Source organism: Oreochromis niloticus, linkage group LG12, assembly GCF_001858045.2.
Source record: "Oreochromis niloticus isolate F11D_XX linkage group LG12, O_niloticus_UMD_NMBU, whole genome shotgun sequence".
Lineage (NCBI taxonomy): Eukaryota > Metazoa > Chordata > Actinopteri > Cichliformes > Cichlidae > Oreochromis > Oreochromis niloticus.
Genome location: NC_031977.2, coordinates 27,374,764 through 27,400,382, shown reverse-complemented (window position 1 = coordinate 27,400,382; position 25,619 = coordinate 27,374,764). Strand labels below are relative to the sequence as shown.

Below are 25,619 nucleotides of genomic sequence, written 5' to 3'. Positions count from 1 at the left end.
ACGAGCAAATTAGCAACTCAAACGGCCTGATTTGTTTTCAAAACAATGAATCGGCTGATTGAGCTGTGTTTTCTGCTCCAATGCGCTAGCGGCGTGTTCACTGAAGGTCCTAATACCAAACCCACAGAAGATGGATACTATATGTTACATGATTTAAAATCATGTCCGAGGGTTTCACTGCCAACATTTTTTTTGTATAGCTACTTTAGACTAAACTATGCACTGTAATCATAGTGTTGATTATATGCTGCTACCCCAGATTCTAGGCGTTGTCCTGTAATCAGCTTATACTCATTGGTTGGCATGTACTGCCAACAGCGTTAGCAGATGTTAGCAGGTTCTCATTCACCAGTAACAGCTGATTACCCGTGAAGGCGGCTATTGACCATGATCTGAGCTCTTCATCAATGAGGAACTTCCATCCATCCATCGGTTTTCTTTTGCTTATGCAATTCAGGCTCACCGGAAGGCATGAACTTATCCCATACGAGTGGAGGTATGCACCCTGGACAGGTCGTCAGTCCATCAATATGTGTCAGTATTTGTTGTATAAGCTGTGTTTGTGAGGTAAAAACATAGTCAAGGAAACTGTATACTGCAATAACAACTCCTGCCTAAGTGGAAAAATCTCTGTTTTAAAATGGCTCAAACAGAGATTTAAGCTATGATTTCCTGCCCACTGAAAATCCTGAGAACAAAAATGATGAAAAACAAAAGCCGTTTAATTCCAGAATTAAGTTGACTGTGCTAACATGCATTGTTTCTATATTATTTTATAGAAACAAATAATCATAGTCTGCAATAACCACTACATTAAAAAACCCTTTATCATTTCAGCTAAGCTGTGGTCACTGGTCAGCCTAACAGCCATACCTTAGCTAGTTCACAGTAAAACATTATTTCCTGGTAATGCTCCGTTAAAAAAAAGTAATTTAAATTTGATCATAACGAGTGCAACATTTAAAGGTTATCTAGTTACATAATCAAACATATAACCTTCCAATTCTCATTCACAAGTAAAACCATCACAGATCATTATTCATAAAATCATCCAAAACTGCAAATTCCCTCTAAAAAACTGAACGCACTGACCGTTTAAGCAAGGCACATATTTGCAAAACCTGGATATTAACCAGTAACATAAACCACAGAGCCAGCCTTCAACCTTACAAATACTGACATCATTTATTTTCTTTTCCCTTCATCAGCCCACCTGGACAGAGAGTGAGAGTGGAGTACAGGTAGTTGCCATAAACACTCGGACTTTATCGTCTGGGGGAAGCACAGCCAGGATTTATTTTGTGGCACACTCTAGTTTAATGACAGATGACCTCAAGCTATTTATAGGCTGTAAAGGACACCCTGTAACAGCTAAAGTCCATCAGAGTGAGCGATTTCAGGATGAGGCTGAAGTGAATGGGTAGTAAAGAAAAAAGACGTGTCAAATGGAACTTAATGGCTTCGAAAAATGTGGCCCAAGGTTTGTGTAAGAGCATAACCGGGCAAAAAATACGGCTAGAGGTCTGAGGACATGCCCAGACCTTCTCAATCTGGCCTGCAGCTTCATAAAAATAAAACAATCTGCACAAGATACAACATGTTTGTTAGTGAACAATAAATATTAGTTTAATATTCCAGATTCCAGATTTACTGATGCAGGACTGTGCTTTACTGATTTAAAAGTTTGGCCTGTGTAGCAATATGTTTGTTTTTTCTTCATTCACTGATTCAGGCCTGCAAGATATTTCCAATTAAACTTTGACTCTAAGCCAAGTCTGCCTTGAGTACGTAATAATTGCGCCTCGTAGAGTTATAATGGACAAAAACACGAATAGGGTGATCCACTTGATTTATGTATATTGTTATGCTATTTGCACTCCATGAAGCATACTCTTGAATCTCAAAGCACACCCTTCATATGTGATAATCATTCAACACAACAAAAGTTCAAACATGTGAGAATAGAGGGGGTGTGCTTTATACATGGTCATGGGGGCCTTTCAGCCAAGATAAAGTTTTGTTGTGCTTGACCTGGGGATCCCAGCGTTGTGATTGAGCAATATGCTTTGCTTTTTTCAATGAGGGCCCACCCCTCATGCGCTGCTTGTGTTTTATCTCCCCTTTCACAAAGAAAGAGGCCCTGCAAACAGCCACCTTCACACCCCTCTTAGCAGCTCTGCTGAATGAGCTCAAGCCCTTCTCCATTTATACATGGAAATATACTACACACAAAAAAATCCGGGTGATGGTAAGTGTGCAGGCCTTTCTCCTCACTGTGAAGAATTGTGGGGGGGGGACTGCGTGATGTACTGAAATCTTCATCTGAAAGAGGAAAAAGCACAGGCTCCTAATCGGTGATTGGTCTTGGAAAGTTTATAGGTTTTTCCGAAAAGACGATTGAGGAGTTAAACATTTGACAATAGGCCTGAAAAAAACTCCAGCAGCTTGGAACCTTTATGAAAGTGCCAAATATGAATCACTGCACTGTGGATGCCAGACGCGCCTTTCCTGTGTTGCTAAGAGAGCCCCTTGGACTGAAACAAGGGGGGGGGGGTTAAGTGTTTCGGATGGCTGTACAGTGCAGTACGGTACGGTAGACATGACTTGATGCTCCTGTTCCTGCACTGCAGCATGGGTGGTCTCTGTTTGATTTTATACTGCCACCTATTAGCACCATGAGCTAGTGATTTATGTAGCTTCATCAGCACCGTCAGCCACTGGTGAATTGTGGGTATGCTGCCAAAGTCCCGCTGCACCTCCTACTATGGGGCTAGAGTAAACCACCCCCGAGAGCTGAAAGGAAGAAAAAAACACTGTTTAAGAGAAAAATAGTATGTAGATAAATAACAACCATGCAGAACACTGAGGCCTCCTCTGTGGAGAACGTCCAGCCTAAACATCTGGCTGGCTACATATAAGGAAGAGACTGTGTTTGGGTTAAAGCAAGGAGAGAAAAGAGGAATTCATAGTGAAACAGCCAACTAACAGGTCAGCTACTTGGGAAACCGTCAGAGACTGCATGAGATTTTTTAAGGTCGAATGTTACCAGGAAAAAGTTGTGTGAAAAGACACATCAGGAAATTCTATTAAATCTCACTGCTAGGCTAATTTGCATGAGTAAATATAAGGTGCATAAGGGGAAAATGTGTTGAAAATTAGTCAGTAGAGTAAGTCTGGAGGTATTTTGCATCAGGTTGTGCAGTTTAAAGTAATGGAAACTGCGGGTAAAACCTCTTATTTGCTGCTTGATGAAGAAAAAGGTGTTATTCCCCGTGGGCAGAGCAGAGTAATGGGTTTTGGTTGGTTGTAATGAGGTTGCTAAATTCATGTTGGACCAGTGCTCTGAGCCAATTTCAACAAACACAGGAATGAAAGAAAGGTGGACTGTGGATGGGGTTAATTTACAGTAGTCTTTACCATAAGGAGTATATTAGGAGAAAAAAAAAAACTCCACTCCATCTGCTAATGTGATGCTGAAGGTGCTGCCTTTAAGATTAAAATTCTGATTTGTGGTAAAGACGTCGGGGCTTTTTTAAGTGTCGGGGGCTAATTGCTTCTACCGCAATTGCAACTCAAGAATGTCAAACTTTATTAAACACCTGTTAAAAAATAATTGCTGGGCTGAGTTTGCTAGAAAGATCAGATAGACCTGAAAGGAAATAAGACGTAGTGGTCTAGCTCAGTGATTCCCAAAAAGATAATCATATAGATATACAATATATTGGCAAACAGCACAGCAGTTTAATGAAATGACTCACAATGATAAGAAAATACTTGTGTGATCTTTATTTAATTTTATTATCACAAGAGTAGATTGCACAACATCCCGCACACACACCTGAGGTCATTCTAGCTCATCCAACCCATGAGTTGTACTAGCAGACTGCATTAAATCTACTTTAACTGTGAGCACTGCGTACAACAATAACAAATGTGTGATATTTTTTAATCTTTAAGTTAAAGGTTATGGATAAGAAGTTCAATTATTATCTAAAATCTATTAATATATACTGAAATATCACTTAATAGATATTAATAAACAGGTTTTCTCTAAAACAGCAATCTGTTACAAAGTTACTAAATCAAATCTGATTATTGAATTTTGTTTTTCATCTCTGCTCTTTGATATACTATTGTACTGTTTAAAGCTGAACCAACTACTGCTGCTTAGTTTTCCTTGACATGCAGCTGTCTTGTGTTTGCACATCTTCCAGACCTACATCACAGATATTCACAGTGAACTGTTGCTGTTGGCTGCATGCAGGGTGTGACTGGTGCCAAAGGCCTCTCCTTGGTGTAAAGTGGTTTCCTTAATTTATGCTGGGTCAGAAACAGAGGTCATACTTTTGAGATGAGAAAAAAAAGCCTTCTATGGTCACACGCTAGCTTTCCAGCTGCCAGAAAGTGTGATCAAACAGTTCCCAATTAGAACCATATAATTTGGTAACATTATGATATTAAAGCTGGCAGCTTGGTTTTCCCAAGCAAAACTAACTTCATGAGCGGCTGACCATAATTTTGGGTTCTGTTGCATTTATGCAGAGGGGTTATGGTGCAGTAGGAGATTGTGTGCATGAGTGTGTGTGTGTGGCAGGGTTGATAGGAGTTGCTCCAGAGACAGAGAAGTATTCTGGAGAAGAAAACGGTTGGTAAGCATTCAAATATGCATTCGTTTGGCCCAGAAACAACATGTCTTGAGGATGAAAGGGCAGAGAGTAGGTAGGAACATGAGTGCGGGGGAGGCTTTCTGGCTTTTGATTGTCACTTTTAAGGGTGGGAGGGGGTGGAGTACAGGAAAAAAAAAAGAAAAAACTCTGACATGCATCATACAGACTAACTTTACAACTGCTTTCAGTTGTCATGGTGACAAGGAAAAATAAACATAAAAGCAAGTATGACAACTTGTTACTGTGGAAAAAAAAGCCAGATGGGATGAGAAGTCTCGGCATAAATTATGTGGTTTAGCATTTTGAGAAATACACTTTCTTTCTAGCTCTTTGATAAGAACATTGATACCACAATTATACATCCATGTGAAATATTACATTAGCGTAGCTTCTGCTTAGCTTAGCACACAGGTTGGAAACATATTCCAAAGACAGCAAAACTTGCCTAGACGCTCTGTAATGAACTTGTCTCTATTTTAAAAGAGCAGCATTTTCAAAACTTGTTTCATTTACTATATGATAGACTGTATATAAAAGATGTACATAGCCACCTCGAGTTTTTCAGGACACCATTTCTATGGGGAATCAGCCCTCAGCTACCTTGAACCATGTCCTCACTTTTCTGAGGAGTTTATGGTCAATGTTCATTTAGCAAATTATGGCTTTCATTAGTTTCCATGTAATAAAGCATTACTTTAGAGCTTGTGATTATAGTTTTTTCTGATTGCTTAAGCACATTGTTTGTAACTATTGGCTATTTTTGCAAAACTCTACACACAAATAAGAAAACCTGTCACCCAATTATCAAAACATTGTAATTCTCTTGCAAAAGCGAACACAGCTAGATTAACTCTTCACACCTTCATAAAAATGGTGTTTTCGTATCAAACAGTTAACACAAGCCATCATCTACTAAGCACACAATGCGCCACCTGCACACTGATGGTATGAATACAAAACACATCTGGCTTTTGCTTTCTCTGTGTACAGATGTCAATTTGAGGTCACACTTTTGTCATAGTGTCATGTAAACATACAAGGATCCAAACTTCAAGTATTGGTGTTTATTCACACTCATCAAAACCAAGACAAAGTCAGAACACAAAATAGGAATTTCACAAAAAAAGGAAAAATAAGACAATCAGCCTACATCATGTCGTCTTTCTGGGTCCGGCCACAAAATTTCGTCCACATCGCATGCGATATCCTCCAGTCCAAGGCACCGGGGAAAATATCTCCTTGAATGCCGTATCCAGGCCTGACATGATGCCTGGTCAATATCTCCACATGCCTCCTCCATTGCCTGTAAAAGGGCTACCTGTTGATGAGGATGACGGTTGTACACTTTCCAGCGCCAGGCAGAGAAGAACTCCTCGATGGGATTTAAGAATGGAGAGTATGGAGGGAGGTTGAGTGCCATGAAGGATGGGTGGTCTGTAAACCAGTTGCGGACCAAAGCAGCCCTATGGAAACTAACATTGTCCCATATGATGACATATCGGGTCTGCTCTGGTCTCTGAACAGTGAGCATGTCATGCAAGGTGTCCAGGAATGCAATATGTGTGCAGTGTTGTATGGGCCTATGGTTGCATGATGGTGAACAACACCATTTTGGCTTATAGCTGCACACATGGTTATGTTACCACCACGTTGTCCTGGGACATTGATGATGGCACGGTGTCCAATAATGTTCCTGCCACGTCTCCTGGTTTTACTGAAGTTAAAACTGGCCTCATCCACAAAAAGTAGCTCATGTCCCATTGCATCTGCTTCTAGTTCCATCACTCTCTGGACAAGACAAAACAAATGCAACACATCAGGCCCATGCACAGCACTACAGTATGCACTTCCAAATTCAGAACCAATGACACTAGCTTACCTGCACATAGTCATATCGCAGTTGCTTTACATGTTCTGTGTTTCTCTCGAAAGGAACTCTGTAAATTTGCTTCATTCTTATTCTGTGGCGCGCAAGTACACGACTTAGTGCAGAAATGCTTGCACTGTGTATATTTTCAAAGATGGTGTCATTATCAATTATGCGCTGCTGTATTTCGCGCAGTCTTATTGCATTATTGGCAATCACCATGTTCACTATATGGGTCTCTTGCTCTGGAGTGAACATTCTGCCTCTGCCCCCAACAGCTGGACGTCTAGCAATTCTGTGAAGTAACAATTTCAGTATTTTTGCATGTATGGTACTGTTGTGTTTCTCATTAGAGTATGGCAGTACTACAAAGTACTTACCGATTCTCATTTCGAAATGTCCTAATGATGCCTGCCACAGTGTAGCGGCTCAGTTTAGGCTGAACCCGTTGGCCAGCTTCCCTCAGGGTCATCCCATGGTTGATGACATGGTCCACTATTGTAGCTCTGATGTCATCAGTTATTCTGTTTCTTACTCTTCTTATCCTTCCTCTTTCCCCTCCTCGTCCTCTTCTTGCTCCTCCATGTCCTCTTCCTCCAAGTTCTTCACCTCCACGTCCTCTTCCTCCAACTTCTTCACCTCCACGTCCTCTCCCTCGGCCTCCTCTGATTCTCACTCTTCTCACTCTTGCTGCTCCTTCCATTGTACTCCACATAGACAGCTTACCTGTGGCCTGTTTATAGTGCTTAGGCTGATTGCAAAGTGGACTAATTATCTAAGACAGTTTTCACATGTGAAAGTGTGCCAGACAGTTGGCAAAATAGTGTTAATGATAGCCATACATGTGTATAATTTTGCTAGGAGTGTGTTGGAAATTTGGTAATTGAGTGTAAGCAGTGAGTTGTGTCTACAGTTTTGCAAAGTGTGTGTTACAAAATGGCAAACTGAGTGCAAAGCAGTGTTTGTGCTTTTAGTTTTGCAAACTCAGTGAGTGGTTTTGCTACAAGTATTAATAGTTTTAGAAATTGTGCTATGGAAATCACAGTTAGGGTTTAAGCATTCAGAAAAAACTGTAACAATTCTTTATGTATGAGCATGCAGCATCCCTCTGTGTCACATCTACTCTGCACTTGTGACATTTGGGTTCAAGAAGCAGATGCCCATGTTTTATATACAGTGTGTGCTCCCTACTTTGTCACACACTCGGTGTTGAAGTGTTGCTCTAGTCTAGTGGACAGACTTGAGTGTGTATGTGTGTGAACATAGGAGCCTATGAAGGTTGAAATCATCATGTCTTTGCAGCAGTGAAAACAGCTGAAGCCAGCTCAACTTTGAATACATCACAGTTTGTTAAGCAGTGCCAAGTCTGAGCATCACATTGCTGGCTAAATGTGATTTTATCTTCTCAAATAATTAATTTGAGAATTTTATCATTTTTGAAACATGATAATCAAACAATACTTCAGGACCCTTAAAATAAAAAATAAGTATTAAAACAGTACTGTATAATAAGACCACTTGTAAGGTTTTCATAGAATCACTTTATTATCTAGGGAAAGAGCAGCAGTGGGACCTTTAAGTATGTGAATCAATAGCTTAAAATGCATGCATGGCATGAGAAAGAAAAGTTTGCTCAGTTCAGTGAAGCATTGTGACCCTTCATGGCCAGGTCGTCAGTGAAGCATACAGGAAGGATCCAAGAGGGAGCGAGGATTCACAGGCAAGCTGAGAGTCAACAGCCGAGCTGCATCCCCAGAGATTTCTAGCTGTCTCGCTCTGTCTGTTGACACTCTTCTACTCCATTGACTTTTTCATTAACCCCTTATCAAAATGTTTTTCTCTCCCACACTCCACTGACATTAGACCCCTTCCCTTTCACCCCCCACGAGATCCTGGTTCAGCTGTTCCCCCTTGTGGTCAGATTTGATAGGAGGGTGCCTTTACACAGACACACTTTTTTTTTCCTTATCCTCTGATTTCTTTGTTGTATTTTTTCCTCCTATCTCACCTTGGAGAGATGAAAACAAATACTAATAATTCATAACTACTATGTCATGGCCAAGACTGTGTTTGCACAGAACACACAGGACCCTTTTCATGCATTTACACTTAGAAAATGGATATACAAAAAACAGATATTTAAACAATCAGTGTGCATGAAGTATGAAATTAAGCTCTACACAAGAAATATAGCCTGTGAACATATTTTATTTGGTGCTGAAAGTCTAAATCGGCCAAAATAACTTATGGCTTCTCTCACATTTTAATTACCTTCAACTTGTGGAGCAGCCAAATTAAATGTTTTCTTTGGCCTGTATTCAGAGTTTGCCCACCTCTTCTGCAAGTATGAGACCATCGTTCACTCTAACTTTAGTGCATGCTTTATTTCCAACTTAAATTAAAATGTTTGTATGACTTAAGCATTTTTTCCCCCAAATAAAACAAAGGAACAGTTACATTCATTCCTGGAAGAAGGGCAAATGCTAAACCTGTTAAGTACTTCATAAACACAAAATCTAAGTGAACAAATAAATGCAACGGTTAATGAAAGTATTTTTAGATTATTGTGCATAATGTTTGGTGCCACTTTTTCTACAATTGAAATACTTTGGGATTGATACAAAGCACATACTTTTAGACAAGTCTTCATTTGTCTGTTCCAGCTGTGTAAGTAAAACACAGATATGGCACCCACTAGTGGCCGGAATAATAATGATCCCAAAACTCAAGTTGGGTGCAATACAGATTGTGCAGCAAACACAATCAACATGCAGTGAAAGTGCAGAAGTGACATTTATTTGTTTAATCCTCTCTGCATGTATTATCACACTGGTTATAGGTAACTGGAAGCATTTCCCAGTGTTTAAATAAAACTCCTTCACTCATGCTTTAGTCTAACAGCACAGACAGGCACAGTAAATGGTCTCAAAGCTCGGCAAGCGTGTAATAAATAGCATCAGGTGTGTACCTGCCAGCACACTGCTGATTCCCGTCTTAAAGTATGATGCACGAGTGGAGGATGGTGATAAGGATCTAGTTTTAACACATGGATACTTTCCCTTTACAATCTCCGTACTTCCACCCCACCATCATCCTCAGCCATCTCATTTCAGCTTTGAAATTTAGATTCTTGTTGACTTGTAACTTTGTGCTGGATCTTTTTTTTTTTTTTTTTACTTTTCTGAACTCAAACTTGTCTAATTTGTACATTTTCTGGGTGACTGTTGGGCCAACAACAATCTGCTTCTACAATACCTCCCACATTATTTAAAAAAAAAAAACAAACAAACCCACAGGGCACAGCTGTCAAGGATATTTGATTTAATTATCAAAATTGTAACTAAAGTACAATTCCCTGAAGAAATAATGAGTGATACACACTGACAGTTGAGGTACAAGCCATTTCATCCTCTTCTTTTCATTACATTTGGAAAATGTTCTCTGGTTTTATTCATAGCAGTGTTCTGAAAACCTTTCAAAGACATCCCCACATTACAGTCCTACTAGCTGGATTTTGTCTAAGAACAATGAATAGGGAAAATTATACTAACGATGTGATTTGACAACTGAAAACGGTGAAATGAAATAGCAAAAGGAAGATACCAGAAAAAAGACAATTGTTGTAATGGAAAAATCATTTAAGAGCAAAGACAAAACATTGAAGGCAGTTTTATTCCCCATCAAAAACATATTTCAACCTTTTACCATCATGTTACTCAAGGAACTGTCTTTTGATTTCTTAGAATTCCTCTTCGGCGTTCCGACACCTGGAGGTCTTGAGCTGTTTGAGGCGCTTGATGCACTCCTCCACACTGTGCTCGCCGTGGACTTTGTTGTCTCGGGTGCGTACGTTCACTGTGTTGCTTGTCTTCTCCTTCTCTCCCACCACTTTCCAAACAGGGAAACATGCAAAGACAAAAAGGGAGAGAAGGAAAATCAATATCTAGATGGTCAGTGAGAAAGCGATAAGGATAGGAATAACAGACATGACTGAAACAAATGTGTGTTGCCACTGACCCAGGATGAAGTTATACTGCGCCAACTGTGCATTTCTGATCTTTTTGTTCAGGGTGCAGCTGGGGTCGAGATCCACGTCAGTCATGAGGCCGCTGCTGTGGAATTCCTGCTTGACCTGCCACATTAATGAGAGAAAAAACAAACAGTTAAAACAGTCCAGGAATGTTTTGGAAATGAATTCATTTGCTTACAAGAAAAAGTCTGTAGATATTACACGTTTTAGTCTGAACAGAATAAAGTTCATATTACAGAAACCATTACAATCACAGTGGACTGTGGGGCTGTTCTCTCTTCCCATTACATTATTGGGACTATAGACCACCTTTACAAATGTGTTTAGCACCAACGATATCCAACCAGAATGTCCCCAACACATGTTAAAAGCTAAACAAACATTAATACAAACTGAGTTTTATTTTCATAGCCCTGATAGTCAGTTTTATTAGGTGTGATAACATTGTACTCTCCATGAGTAGGCCAGTGTCAAATAATTAAATTGTAATCAAAACAAAAAATGTTCAGAAGAAAAATCCATTAGTATTTATGAACTAACATCCTAATTAAATAGTAGAGCATTGCTTTCATTTTAATTTTAAATAAAACATTGTGTGACAGCTTCACGAAAACCTGCATGACTTGGTTCCGAAATATTAAAAAATTATATACTTAAAAGCTGAGGCAACAAAGCAGGCTGAATTTCAGCAAAGCATGCAATAGTATAATAGAGACAGAATTAATGATCCTTAAATACTGCAGTACTTAAATGACTGCAGTCTGTGATAACATACATTGATCCAACCAAAGCCATAATATCAATGTAAAGGCTTTAAAATCTGCATAAAGTTAAATTAGAGTGCTCAACAGCCTGAGGGTGCTGTTTGTAATGTCCTTTAAATGTAAATACGGAAGTAGCCAAGGTCAGTTCTTACTTTCTCAGCATACTCTTCACAGGTTGGTCCCACGGGTACGACCATCACTTGACGAGGAGAGAGCCACAGAGGCCTGAAACAGAGGAGGACATATTTGCATTTAGCTGATTATTAAAAAAACAGGCCAGAAACCTGCCCGTCTGCCAGAAACCCGTGTAAAAAAAAAATGTCACCCCCCCCCCCAACTGAGCTGTCATGCTTCCATTTCTAGCTCATTAATCAAGAAATCATGCGAACAGTCTGAAAGAACAGCAATAAACCAAAAATGTCAAAATCAAGAATGGTGCTACTTCACAAATCAACCTTTTTAAACTGATTGCTTACAAACCATTTGCCCCCGTAGTTTTCAGTGAGAATAGCGATCATCCTCTCTACTGATCCCAGGATTGCTCTGTGGATGATCACAGGTCTCTTCTTGTCGTCACCATCATGGCTACAAAAGTTGTTGGAAAGGAAAAAAAAAAAAATTACATCAAGGGAAATTTTCACCTCAGCAAACACAACCATCTATACAGGACAAAACTCAGACTTATGTTTGTTTTAAGTGAGGGACTTACACAAAGCAATCAATAGAAAATGATGGAGGGCCAATTAACACACAGGTGAGGACAGCTTATGCTATTTAATTACTAGAGAGTCTTTTATCTAGTTCTCATATTTATATTGTGATGTCACTTTATTCACCTCCCCCCAGACAGAAATAAAACATCTAAATTAATTTTCATGCAGTCACTACCCTTTTGTGAAAGATGGCACTCATGCAACAAGATGATGTGTAAAACTCAAACTCAAACTGCCAGCTTCTACTAATACTTTCAATTATGCTTTACAGGTTAATTATTTACCAAGGCGAATTTTCAAGGCAACAGATCATTTAATTAGCGACTGACAAACATCACCTAATGTAATTCAAACAGTTTATGAAGTGATGCAACAACAGTGAAAAAAATGACCAATTAAAGACAGTTTGAAAAGACTACAATATGACCTGAATTGTGAGATGTGTAATAATAGGCGAGACTTGCATAACTGGTAAAATTTCCCTAAAATGCCATTAATGGAAAAGAGTACGCATTACTGTGTACGTGAGTATGATCATATTGCACACATGAACTATGGTAATAAGTGAAAATCACATTTATAGGTCATAGACTGACATTGCCAGTCGCACGAAGCTCTGAATTTCCTGTCACTTCTGAGCTCATCACCTGTGACAGCTGTAATTCTTGGCTGTTCCTTCCTGCTGTACAGACAATGACAGAAGCTGTTTGAGGTGTTCTCAGACTGAGGCAAAGTGAAAGTACTACTATTTTGTTATTGCTAGAAATATAATTTATTATTGTTAGAAAAAGACTAGGGGGAGCTCTGCTTCTAGACTTTATACATTTTAAGCACTATATAGAGAAACAGATAATTGCTATGGTGGTGCTCCTCTTTTGTTGGTCTTGCACTTATAAGCTTTATTACTGGGTATTGTCATAAAGCTGTAATGAAGACAGATAATTTTGTAATGGTTTTTTGGCAGACATGTTAACTGTCTCCAAGTCGGGGTGTTTTATTTACATATTAAGAATATTACTCATTGCTATTTGGTTACTGGATTTCCTGCTTTCTCACCGACACTTTAGCTTATCCCATAAGCCATAAAATTAATTCCCCAACATATAAAACTTGTAGTTACCTGACAAATGTGAGGTTAAAGCGGATTGGGAGCTGGAAATCGAGCTGAATAGTAGCGCACTGATGGTATCGACCAATGGCATCCTTGATCTGAATGTCGATCTGCAGACAAAACACTTGTGATCAAAAGCGACCCTTCTGCAGTTTCACAGTTTAGCTACATCATTAGTGCAGCGCACAGCTCACCTTGGGTCCGTAGAAAGCTCCGTCACCTGGGTTTAGAACCCATTTCTCTCCGAATTCATTCAAGCTATTCTCCAGTTGCTGTAAATACAAACAATAACGGCTTTGTTACCATGTCAGTTTCTGACAAACGTGCAGGTAAACAGAGGTGTTAAGCAAGGCTCCTCCTTTAGACCTGACCTTTTCTTCATCAGGAACTAATCACTGAACTGAGAAATGCTAACGTCTCAATAATATTTTATGGTTGCTTGTGGGAATTAACGAGCTGAGGGAAATATGCAGCAGTTCTCTTCCAAGCACGATGCCAAGTTCCCCAGTCACTTTTGTGTGTATAATTTTCCACCTTTGTGTGGCACACATTAATCATTAAAAGTCAGTGCTGCATTTAAAAAGAGTGTTTTCCTCAGATGACAGGTTAAGTAAGACAGCTGTTCAACTTGCAGGCTGATATTTTTTATGGCTTTTATTTCTATTCTAAGAACTGTGACTAACTGTTAATTAGAAAAAGATAGCGGCAGGCCATAATTAACATGTGCAGTCACTAAGATACAGTACATTTAATTTTTATACTGTAGCATTTGAATTATATTTGTAGTGTGCTACTTATCAGCAAACTACATAGTCTTTAAAACTTTAATAGTAACTGTAACCAATCAATTTATTGATAATGAAATAGCCTAAAAATAACTTCCATCAGTAATGCTTTTCTCCCAGCAGACAAAAGATATGCTTGAAAATTAAATTAAAAACGGAAGGACTGAGAACTGAAGGATGACACCAGTGACTGTAAAAAGGGAGCAGAAAGGAAAAGGAACTCTTTCAGGTTTATACAATACCCATAAATTGAAAAACAGAAGGGCAGACAGAGCCAGTAATAAAGAGTAAGTATGCTTTTCTCTTCTTTTACCCTGCTATTATGTTCTATCTATTCAAGGATGAGTGTAGCTACAGTTCATGGTAATTTATCAGTGCCTGAGACCAAAAATGTAAACCGTTTTTTCGAGTGGCTCATGGGTTTGAAACATTTGAACATTTTCCGTTATAAAAAAAAAAACAGAGGATGTATCTTGAACCGCCACCAAGAAGACTGCACTAGATTATAATGACAAACCCGCCACCACCAAAAAACAAAACAATCATGATAAAAATCAATGAAGTGGTGACAACAAGGTACAAAATGTATCAGCTTATTCTGCAAGATGAGAGTTTCCAACAGAGTTTAAAAAAAAAAAAAAAACACTTAGAGGAAAACATAATTGAACATCTTGTGGCATGAATCAAGTGTGGCAATGTGCAGATGAAATAGTTATCTGACTGCTGAAATAAAATACCTCTACAATCAGATAAAGAGAAGAGTAAAGGCTGTGTGAAAGTTAAATTCAACATATGCTTTACATCAGTCAACAAACTTTTTCAACCATTCAAAGGCAGCCAGCAAAGGCTTGCCAGACAAATAAACACTTTATGTCCTTCATGGACTAGTGCTGCAGGAACAACAATGCAGTATATATGTGGCATTTAGTAACTGTCACTTAACAGTGTCTCTACAGATTCATCTCCTACAATTCAAGTTGTCCCAGCAGAGATGCTCGATGTCATTCATGAAAAGCTGCAATGCTGTTACCCAAAACACCAAGCAATAAAGCCTAATTATGACTCAGTCCAACTCACTCCTATTATTTGTTTATGCTTGTTTAAAAGACAAGCTGAGCAAATTAGAGCCGAACTACAGATGTAAAATACAGAACTTGTGAACTTGATTTGGCAGCAAAAGCAGACAGTTAAAGCAACAATACGTGGACGGTTTCAAAGCGTAAAAAACTATCCCCCCCCCCTTCTTCAGACATGATTGCAAGTCCACAAAAAAAACCTCATTAAAATATAAATGTACTTAGGGTCTGCAAGTCTCACTTCTCCATTCGCTGTCAGTGGAGTGGCTCTAGAACTTCCATCTTAACAATATCTCACATCAGAATCTTAATGTTCCAGTGAGACACTGACTGAGCGTCTTCTTATTTTCTATATGTAGTGAAGCAAGAGGCCTTTTGAATACCTTCTCTGCTTGGTCCCAGACCTCTGGGTCTCCCAGGAACTTCTCTGGTCTCGTGGAAAGGTTGAGTTTAAAAGTGAAGCCAAAGACATCATAAACAGTCCGCAGGAAGTCCAGGCATCCCTTGATCTCCGACTCAATCTGAGGTCAGTGATAAAAGAAAGAAAACAAAAAAGCAATAGTGTTTGCATCATCCATCTGGACATGGCTACAAATTTAATTTCTGCTGCTGATTTCATGTTTGTTTGTGTTAGGATATCTAGAGAATGAAACCCTAATTATTTTGTTTGATAAGATGCTCAACTTTTGGTTTATTTAAAAAAAACAAAACAAAAAAAACAGCAAAAAAACCCCCCAAAAAACGAACAACCACAAAGATTTCATCATAATTTAAAAAAAATAAATAATAACGAGTGAGTGCTTTGAAGGTGAAGGACAAAACACAATAAGAATAACTGAAAGGAAAATGATTGCTTTCTTTTCTTACTAGATGTAAACCATGTGCTGAAGTCACTGATTATCAATTTAATGCCAAATGCAACATAAGAGAATATCTCCTGCAGTCTGTTTTACATAATTGTAAAAACTGGGAAAAAAAACAAACCAAAACAACAACAAAAACAAAACCACACCACCACAAACAGCAACAAAAAAACAAACAAAAACGACTACAAGCAGTGCTTTCCAGCTGCTGCAATGAAAGAGAAAAATTAAAAATGAAATAATTTGTGCACAAGTGCAATCAAAATAATTAAACATCCAATCCAGTGCCTTCACGGGTAAAGAGAAAATTAATCAGTGTGATCACGGCTGCTGTAATAAGACTTATGAACCGAAAAATTAAGAAACTTTTTTGGTCTTTCCAAATATTGTTTGTTTGCACCAGTTATAACTGTGCCGTTCTTTGGAAATGTATTAAAAAGTCAAAAGATTTTTAGAAAGTATTTCAGTAATAAATGTGACTTGAAATATTACACTGGTATGAATGGTATCCTTTTCTAAAGAATAATGAAATAATTTAGTATTTCAGTCAAATAACACTGAACATGGCCATGCTTTAAAGGAGGGAACAAAGGTTGATATAGCAGAGTCAGGGGTATTGTCTTTTTACTCTACCTTCATTTTCCTTTTTGTTAAAAGAAACCCAACTGCTGACAGTTCAGGAGGGGTGTATGCGACACTCACAGATTTATTTTACTTTTCTTCAGTCTCAACTGAAGGCTTCGCACTCAACCAGTAACAACTGCCTTTAAAGTGAACCGATCATCCATTCATCCATTGAGAGCCTGCACAAAAGCCCAGTATTGCGTAAATATCCATTATACTGAAGTAGGATGCAAAGCTACTCTACTAATCGGAAATTAGTATCCTACGTATCCTTTAAATAATTTTTTCGCCCCACATACCTATTGGGAAACGCCAAGACTGTAAACAGATTTTTAAGTGTAAAAAAATCCTTACTGGTCTCATTGGGCTCATATAAGGCCAAAATGTGTGTTGTACACATTTCAATGCACATCTCACCTGGTCCATGGAGCAGAAGATGTGAGCATCGTCCTGCTGGAAGCGGCGGACACGGGTGAGGCCAGTCAGAGCTCCTGACAGCTCGTTCCTGTGCAGGACACCAAAGTCGGCCATGCGAAGAGGCAGCTCTCTCCAGGAGCGAGGCCGGTGATCAAACATCAAACTGGTGCCAAACAAAACAAACATATGTATAAAATACAAAGATGCAACTGCCAACTTCTACCTAGAGTAATCACAATACCTAAAAATTGCTCTGCTGTGAAAACCTGAGTGTAATATTTGATTTAACTGATATTCAACACTTTGAAGATCAATTTTGATTACAGTGTGATTTTCAAAGAGGTCATCTTTGTGGATAGCCAAAAGACTGAAAAAGTGGGAAGAGATAAAAGATGTGAACACAAATAGCTGCAGTCTGCTTCTTTGCACTGCAATGCAGCAGCGAGTGTCCTATGCCAACAACTGAAAAGCTGAACTGGCTGACAAGCATTTTCTTTTGTGACAGCAGTCCGAGTTAATTTAATGGTAATGGACATGTATGTAATACACAGTTCTTCCTCCAACAAGAAGTCATTTCTGATTACAAGTATTAAAAAATAAATATTTCACACTATAGGCAACACTTGCTACACTGTGCATGAAAAGGAGTGTTTTTCTCTTACTCTTTCTTTTGTAGCTGCCCTTTAAAACTAAAACTATACCTGACAACAACTCTGATTGTGAGGAAACAGAAGTCTCACCAGTGTCCAGGGCAGTTCATGGGCTTGAGAGCGAAGATCTCCTTTTCAACCTCGAAGGAGAACATGTTCTCGCTGTAGTGCTGCCAATGCCCAGATGTCTGCCAGAGTTTGCTGTTGTAGATATTGGGAGTCACAACCTCCTGGAAGCCCCTCTTCCTGTACTCACTCTGGCAATGAACATGACAATGTTTTCTCACAAAGTGTTACAAATTGTTCCAAAAAGCTCAGCTTCATAATTCTGTGTATCCATCACCTCTACAAACAACTGGCTGAAGTGGTTTCTGTCAACACCTGGAGACTCTCTAATAAGGGACGTATGCATAAATAAAATGGTAAACAACTTTGCAAGCAAACACTGGGACATGTTTATACTGCTGCATATTTGCATTCTCCTGTTTGTTCATATATTATGAAGATTTTGGGGAAAAACTGAAATATAAGGGTATTCACTTTTGTATTGCTTTAATTCACCTTGAGCTGATTGGTTTGTTCAAATCAGAAAGACAGATGATACTATAAAATAATTTGTCATTTATTTTAACTCTTGATATCTGCTGATATGTGTTTGGTGTTTTGTTGTTTGTAAAAGCAGAACGCAGAACCATTTTTTTGTTTTCTGAACAAAACAAATCTCATTACGCCAAATCTGCTCAGTCAGAAATCTATTTAAGTGAAATTGCCTTGAATGTGTTTTCTATTATGACTGCACTGACTGGAAACCCAGGAAAATAAATGCTTTGAAAAAGATTGACTTTTATGTGTCTGTATAATAGAACAGGTGTAAATAAAGCTTTCCTTTAATGCTGTCAGTGTTTCAATATATCTTAAATAAATGTTGGATAATAATAAGCTCTTCTGAGATTCATAAGTGAATTTGTGTGTCAGAAGGTAAACATCACATTGAGCAATGCTTTTCTATTACCTGGCCAAAACAATATTTTATTAAATAAGCATAAATTGGATGTGTCAGCTTCCATTTACAGCATTACTGGTGTGGAAAGAAAACATGAATTATTTTCCTATTCATTTGCCCTTTGCTTAAGACACTGATTTAATGCTGTATTATCAAAACATTACCAATCCTTTTTTAGTTCTCTGTATTAAAGTATATGACACATGGCTTAAATTGGAGAGTTTTTTTCTTGTGTGCATTATAAAGCCATTTTCATCATCGCAGAACTACTTCTTCCTGCAAAAGTAAACTTTCTGCCTAATACCTTCTCTTTTTCTACATCTCCAAGCTCAGTGTTAGATCACAGTAATTATCAGTGGGTCTGACAACTCAGCCTTACTCTGATGAACTCAATCAGGGTGTTGTAGACGAACGCTCCCTTAGGCAGGAAAAAGCAGCTCCCTGGACTTAGGTCATGGAAGAAGAACAGGTCCTGCTCCTGAATGTAAAAATAAAATAAGGTTTGTTAGAGACAGAAAATTAAAAAGAGCCACCAAACAAGTCACACTGGTTTTAATTTGAAGACACCTCATGACATACTTAAGCTTTAAATAGGGTTTGTCTAGGTATGTGCCCTTTTCCACGCCTTCATCACACTGAAAATATGGCTACATCACCCTACACTCTGGGCTGACTATTATGGGTTAGCTTTCAATAAGCAGCAAACTAAAATCTACTTCATGGATATTTTTCAGTCATGCTATATTAATGTCAGTATGTGACAATCAGTTTATGAGCTTACCAAACAATTCACAAAATAAAACGTATATATATAAATAAACAAAACAAAACAGGTATTACACATGCTATTAACCGATTTAAAGATCATACATGTTTTCACACTGTTCAAAAACTAGTTTGAGTACTTTACTCTGTACATTTCACATTTTCTTTCAATTGCAATACCAAGAGACTGAGAACAATGAAACCTGTAAGAGACCATTTTCCTAACTCACAGCTCATTTACATTTCAATTCTTACCCGGCCCAGTTTGCGGTGATCTCTGTTCTTGGCCTCCTCCTGAAACTTTTCCCAGTCTTTAAGCATTTTGGGGTCAGGAAAGGAGATTCCATAGATCCTCTGGAGGGTTTCCATGTCCGCCTTTCCCTCCCAGTATGTGGATGAATTCTAGCACACAAAAGGGAGTACGTAAGCTTTTTCATCATTCTTTTGGGTCCATCAAATCCCTTGGGGATAAAACAAAGGGTAACTCTGCTCTAAAAATAGGGACAAATGTGCTTACAGCCAGACATTCAGGACACAGACTCCAGTATTTTAAATCTCTCTTATATCCACATATATAGTTAACTGCAAGTTTGTTCAATAAATTTCCACGGCTGATAGCAAAAAGTCTAACCTTGTGTATCTTGAGTGCCTTGATTTTTCCAGTGTGTCTCACATGGGGTCCCCGGCATAAATCAATTAAGGGACCACATCTGAAATGGAAAATATTGTAACTTTAGTTCACTTACTCAGCTGTTTTGTTGTATATTTAAAATAAATACTGATAGGAGAACCAGTTGTGTTTTGAACGTAGCACCGAAATGTCTACCCAGTCTGTGACAGAAAAAACTAAAGAAAATATATAAAGATTTATTCTTGGAAATAAAAAAAAAAACAAAAAACCACAGCATCTTGAACCAATTAAGTAGTTTAAATCAATATCTCTTTCAAAGATAAATAAATAATATATAGTCATATCATAGTCACATTACAGTATTTTTTAAAAATAGTTTTGGATGATAGTTGAGGTCTGAGGCACCAGTAATAAGCTGCTTCTGGTTTTTGATTCAATTTGCTTGAGATTAACAAACAAACAAAGAAAAAAAGAATATATCACCAGAATACTAGTACATTCACTGACCCACCTGTAGACTGTGGTAGTAGGTGTGGTGACTTTCTCATTCAGAATGCGGCACTTAAACTTGTTGTACTAGAAAAAACAAAAGATTGTGTTAAAAAAAAAAAAAAAAAAAAAAAAAAAAAAAAATTATGAAATCAATTTAATTTTTGTTCTATATTCGTGTGCTGTTGTTTAAAGATACCTTGAACATTTCCAAGAGAGTTTCCTTCTTTATCTCGAGCCTCTCAAATGGCTGCTTCTCCTTGATGATTTTCTTGCACAAACTCTCCAGACAGGGGAAGTCATTGCTCGATACACCCCTGTCCAAAACATCAAGAAATCACACCAAGAACTGCACACCGAACACTTTCTCACTTAAAACCCCACATTAATATGCAAACTGCCTCCACTGCTAAATTTAGTCTGCCACGCTTTCCAAAGGGCAGCGTGGATGTGACCAGATATTTAACCATGAGAACAGACTTTTGTCCATCAGAATAATTCTTAAGTCTTCGTAATATAGATAACCTCATCCAAGGATGGGCAACTACTTTAAAGTCCTCGGCTTTAGGGCTTACGCAATGTCAAAATATCCTTGTAAAAAAGAAAACAGTCTCCAAGAATGCCATTAGCATAAAATGGCTTCATTAAGGAGGTTGTAGAATTAATTAGACAGCACTGCTCAAGCTTTCCTGCAGCCTAAAGCAGAGAGACGTGAATCCAAAAAGGTCAAGTTAAGAAGTTGTTTATGAGGAAAACTTGTTGAAATTTCTGAAGGTGTTTCAATCCCCCTTTCAAAGCTTCCCTTAAGTCGTTTCTTGTTGTTTAATTTGAATAGACTTGTTATTCCAACAGAAATATGTAGAAAGATGTTTTTCAGTCCCCACACATAGCCCCAGCTAGACAGTATTAGTGTAGTTACAATCTGTCTGTTTTGTGCTTGCTTCTGGTCTGAAGACAGTAAACCAGATTGACAGCTGCTAAGCCCTGAGGTACAGACCAAAAATATCACTGGATGCAGACTAACACCACTAATTAGACAGAAACTCTGAACTTAGAGCATACGAAACTCACTCATTGTTTTCTAGGAACATGTCATAGTAGAAGCCATTCTCGATAGGGGGACCGTAGCAGAGGCAGCCCCCATACACCCTTTCCATTGCTTCACCCATGATATGAGCACTGGAGTGCCAGTAAACCTAATGAAAATAAAGAAGTTTTGGCAAATTTAGAAAACAGGAGTATTCACACCCTTTGTGTTACTAAGACTTTTAAGGGGAAATGTCAAGGTTGTGACACTGAACAGATTCCTTGTTAAAGACAAAGAGCAGAGAAAAAGTGACTTGTTTTTCCAAACGCTGACAATACAAAAGAATGAAGCCAGTATTACAAAACCAGTTTAGAAACAAGGAACTAGTGACACTGCGTATCAAATTCACACCAAGAACACCAGTCATTGAATTCTAAGGAAAAGCACAAAGAAGACAAAACAAAAAATGCACATTTTAAATTGATACACTCAGAACTGAGGCTTTAACTACATACTTTGAAAACAAAACACCTGTGTAAAAAGAAAAAAAGAAGATTTGCAAGTATATAAATATGGCTTTTACAAAGCAAAAGTAAAAGGTAACTGAAGCTTTGATGTTTAACGAGCATGACACTGTGTATCCAGAAGATGTTGAGAATGAATTTCCAATACTATGCTTCTAAACTATGTAGTACACAGGGGGAGAGAAGAGAAAAAAAAAAAAAATCTGACTTACAGCTTGAGCTTCCTCATCATCAAACTTGAGCAACTGAAGGCTGCAGTCTTCTTCTAAAGGTCTGTCCAGGTCCCATACACTATTGTTTACTTTGGCAATCACCGTGTTGTCAGCAAGGCCTTGACTGAACCACAAGACACAAATATTCTACATCACAATAATGTGCAGACACAGAAATAAAATGGCAAATGCCTGGAGTTACGTAGCACAACACAATTTGCCTTTTATTTTCTCACACTCAGACATGTGGACAGGGAGTTTGGGAATAGCTCTGCCATACCCTTGTGATTAGCAGAATTCCTGCTCTACCTTATTGAGAAATGGCCAACAAGAGGACAAAAACATCACATATTTTATCATTATATGGGTTACGTCAGACAAATATGATGAAATGCAAACTTTTATATTAAATGACATACTACAAAAAGTACTGGGCCACCTACACAAAACTACAGAAGCTGCCATGAAAACCCAATCTAGGAAGCTCCTGGTGATGATGTTAATTCCAGAGGAAGCTTTGGGCTCTGCAGTTACTGAATCAACAGTATGTTGTTAACCTTTATGCACCTCAGCACTCTGTGACCCCAGTCTGTAATTTTACGTGCTCTGCCACTTAATGGCACAGTTGATAGTCGAATATCTCAGAGGGAAGAAATTTCATGAACAATCTTATTGCAACAGTATCACACTCAAATTTAATGAGCTAACTAGAACATTTGTTTCCTCCCACAAATCTTTGTAAAGGCTGAGTGAAAACACATGAATGCAACAATTAAGAAGCATGTCTCAATATTTTTTGTATAGTTAATGATGTAGTTAATATGTACACGTTTGCAGTATTATGAAAAGCAGGACTAAAAGACTTAAGTTTCATTATATGTGGATTTCATTGGGTGGTTTCACTATGACTAGTAATGAGAAGTGTACTGCCAGTAAATTCTGATATTTACACACCCTACACAGAACCTAAATATTTTTGTTTTACATTGAGAACTGATCATTCCAAATGTATTTATATTGGCCTTACAATGTGTTTTTTTACTGACAGGGATATACACTGTGTGCTAATAATGCCATTGACAGTCCAGTGCAATTTAAAGAAAACTAATACTTAAATTACTTTTTAAGTCTTGGGGCTGAGACATTTGTCATCTATAAAAAGATTATGAAATGGGGAAAAAAACCCAAACCTCAATACCACCAAACCCCCCCCCCCCCAAACACACGGTTATCCTTTTTTCCCCCCTAATGATTGTTATGTAGCTGCCAAAATTTATGTTCATGTGTACCCCTTTTTACAATCACTTTACATTGGGTACTAAGGGATAACATTCCGACAAAACCAAAGCAAGTTTTGCTTTTTTACCACATTATTTTCTTGTCTTCAGCAGACAGTCAAAAGTTGACAAGTGTTATTTCCAGCTGCGTCCAATTTTGCCTTTAGAGTTGTGAAGCCTCTAGAAACTAAAAATGATTACAGGAACTACACAAAGGGTGTCATCTTTGAAAAAATACATTCGGTAGCACTGACCTGATGCCACAGGCCACCTTATACGGCGTGGTCTTCCAGGACTCGGCCTCAACAACCTTTCCATCAGGCAGAGTAACCTTGATAGGTTTGCTATCCTTTGCAGCTCTTTCTGCCATCAGAGCATCATGCTCTGCTTTCAGCTTTGTGTACAAAGTAAGACGCTCCTCAATGTACTGAGGCTGTGGCGACAGCTGAAAAAAAGTAAAAGTAACAGAGAGTAGATAAGTAAGTCTTTCATTGTCATTTCTTTTGTCCACTCACTGCAGTTTTAATTGTATTTATTTTTTATGTAACAATCAACAGGTCTAATCTGTGTGGGAATCTGTGTTTTGACTGTACTAATGTCATTACAAAAAAACAAAAACAGCAACAACAAAAACAAAAACACAATCTTGAAACCAATGGGTGGTTGCTTTGAGATGACACAGATCTACACAAGTACATGATTCATGTTCTTGAAAAACAAGATCTAATAATAGCAAAACAACATTACTCTCCTGACAATATAATAACTCACCTCAGCCCTGCCTCCAGAGTCTCCAGCAGCATTTTTACCCTTCTTCTTTCCTCCATCTTTACCACTTCCAGTTCCTTCCTGTACACATATCACACCATGTAATTATTTAACTTTTATAAAAAGAAACTAGGTGAAAAACATGTTTGTTGAAGGGTCTCGTGGACAAAGTTTCCATGCAAATGTAAAAGGTGCACTCCTACCAACTGCTCATTTAATAATAGTAACGAATGCAGATAATATTGGGCAAATTAAAAATGTATACATATTGGTTATTAATTAATGTTAAATACATCTTTCTCTTTGCTACTTTAGCATATTCAGTAAGATCAAAACATAACGAAACCTTGCACAAGCTGCTGTGTTACAACTACTTAAAGCACTTGGGTGCGCCGATTTAGAAGAAGAACCCAAGCTAGTCATTCAATACCTTAAGCTGGTCTGACGTGTGTGAACCTACCAACATAGAAAGAAATATTAAACTGTCGCAATTCTGAATATAGTCCGGCTTAAGCCTTAGTGTACTTGTATTGATTTGCTACATTAGCCAAACCAACTTAGCCAAATAGACTTAACTAAATGTGCTGTGGTAAAGTTCACAACACAAACATGAAATAATGGAAAAATTTCGCTAGTTCCCTTAAGATAAACAAATTTCAGTAAAGCCAACACAAAAATCCCCATAAAAGCCAGCTAGCCGAAAAGTTCTTACTGAGTGGCTAAATGACAGCATGGTCCTAACGATAGGCTAGGCTAACTGCAAACCGCCTTACATGACTCAAAACATAGACTGAAGTCTCACCTTTTTGCCTTCGTCCACTTGTAATTCGCTCATTTTATCCACGACAGTCTTTTCAGCCATAAGAAGTTTACAGCTATCCCACTTTAAACCGAGAGATAAAGTCTGAGTTATATGTACTGCAAGCGGTGCAAGGTGCCGGGTAAGGATTGATGACGTTGCCCGGATATTCTGATACAAGCTTGCAGGCGGTGCTTCCTGTGAGGGGAGGGTGATGTAACACATGATATTTGTTTCAAAGTTTGTGTCTATTAATTAAAAAGTCTAATGCCAAACCTCATTTTATGTGTTTCAATAAGGAATTTCAATCACATATCACGATATCAAGCTAGATTGTTATTTATTTATTTATTTTTAATGATTTTCGATTTAAGTTGTTCTTCTGAACTTTTTTTTTTTTTTTTTTTTTTTAACAAAAAATAGGGTTGGTTTCCCTTTCCACAGTGAGACTGGTTCAAGAAATGCACTTGGCCAGTGCACCTTGTATGAAGCATGTGATGTAGAAGCATCACAAACACACACACACGAAGACACGTTGTGATGAGGCCACTATGATC

At 38.2% G+C, this 25,619-nt stretch overlaps 2 protein-coding genes across 2 annotated transcripts; both read right to left on the bottom strand.

Moving 5' to 3' along the window:
- Positions 1-5,723: 5,723 nt before the first annotated feature.
- Positions 5,724-7,069, bottom strand: LOC102080587 (uncharacterized). The gene is made up of 3 exons (XM_013277605.3): positions 6,915-7,069; positions 6,547-6,829; positions 5,724-6,455 (listed from the first exon to the last, which is right to left on the bottom strand). Exons 1-3 carry the CDS (start codon positions 7,004-7,006, stop codon positions 6,051-6,053), a joined length of 780 nt encoding a protein of 259 aa, XP_013133059.1. The 5' UTR covers positions 7,007-7,069; the 3' UTR covers positions 5,724-6,050.
- A 2,764-nt stretch (positions 7,070-9,833) lies between these two features.
- On the bottom strand, positions 9,834-25,255 carry tars1 (threonyl-tRNA synthetase 1). Its single transcript, XM_005459805.2, has 19 exons — positions 25,066-25,255; positions 24,267-24,344; positions 23,750-23,940; positions 22,219-22,342; positions 21,527-21,651; positions 20,655-20,772; positions 20,478-20,542; positions 19,967-20,045; positions 19,591-19,737; positions 18,950-19,048; positions 17,658-17,824; positions 16,918-17,080; positions 15,397-15,534; positions 13,347-13,424; positions 13,162-13,262; positions 11,809-11,913; positions 11,481-11,553; positions 10,552-10,666; positions 9,834-10,422 (listed from the first exon to the last, which is right to left on the bottom strand). Exons 1-19 carry the CDS (start codon positions 25,123-25,125, stop codon positions 10,274-10,276), a joined length of 2,175 nt encoding a protein of 724 aa, XP_005459862.1. The 5' UTR covers positions 25,126-25,255; the 3' UTR covers positions 9,834-10,273.
- Between the last annotated feature and the right edge of the window lie 364 nt (positions 25,256-25,619).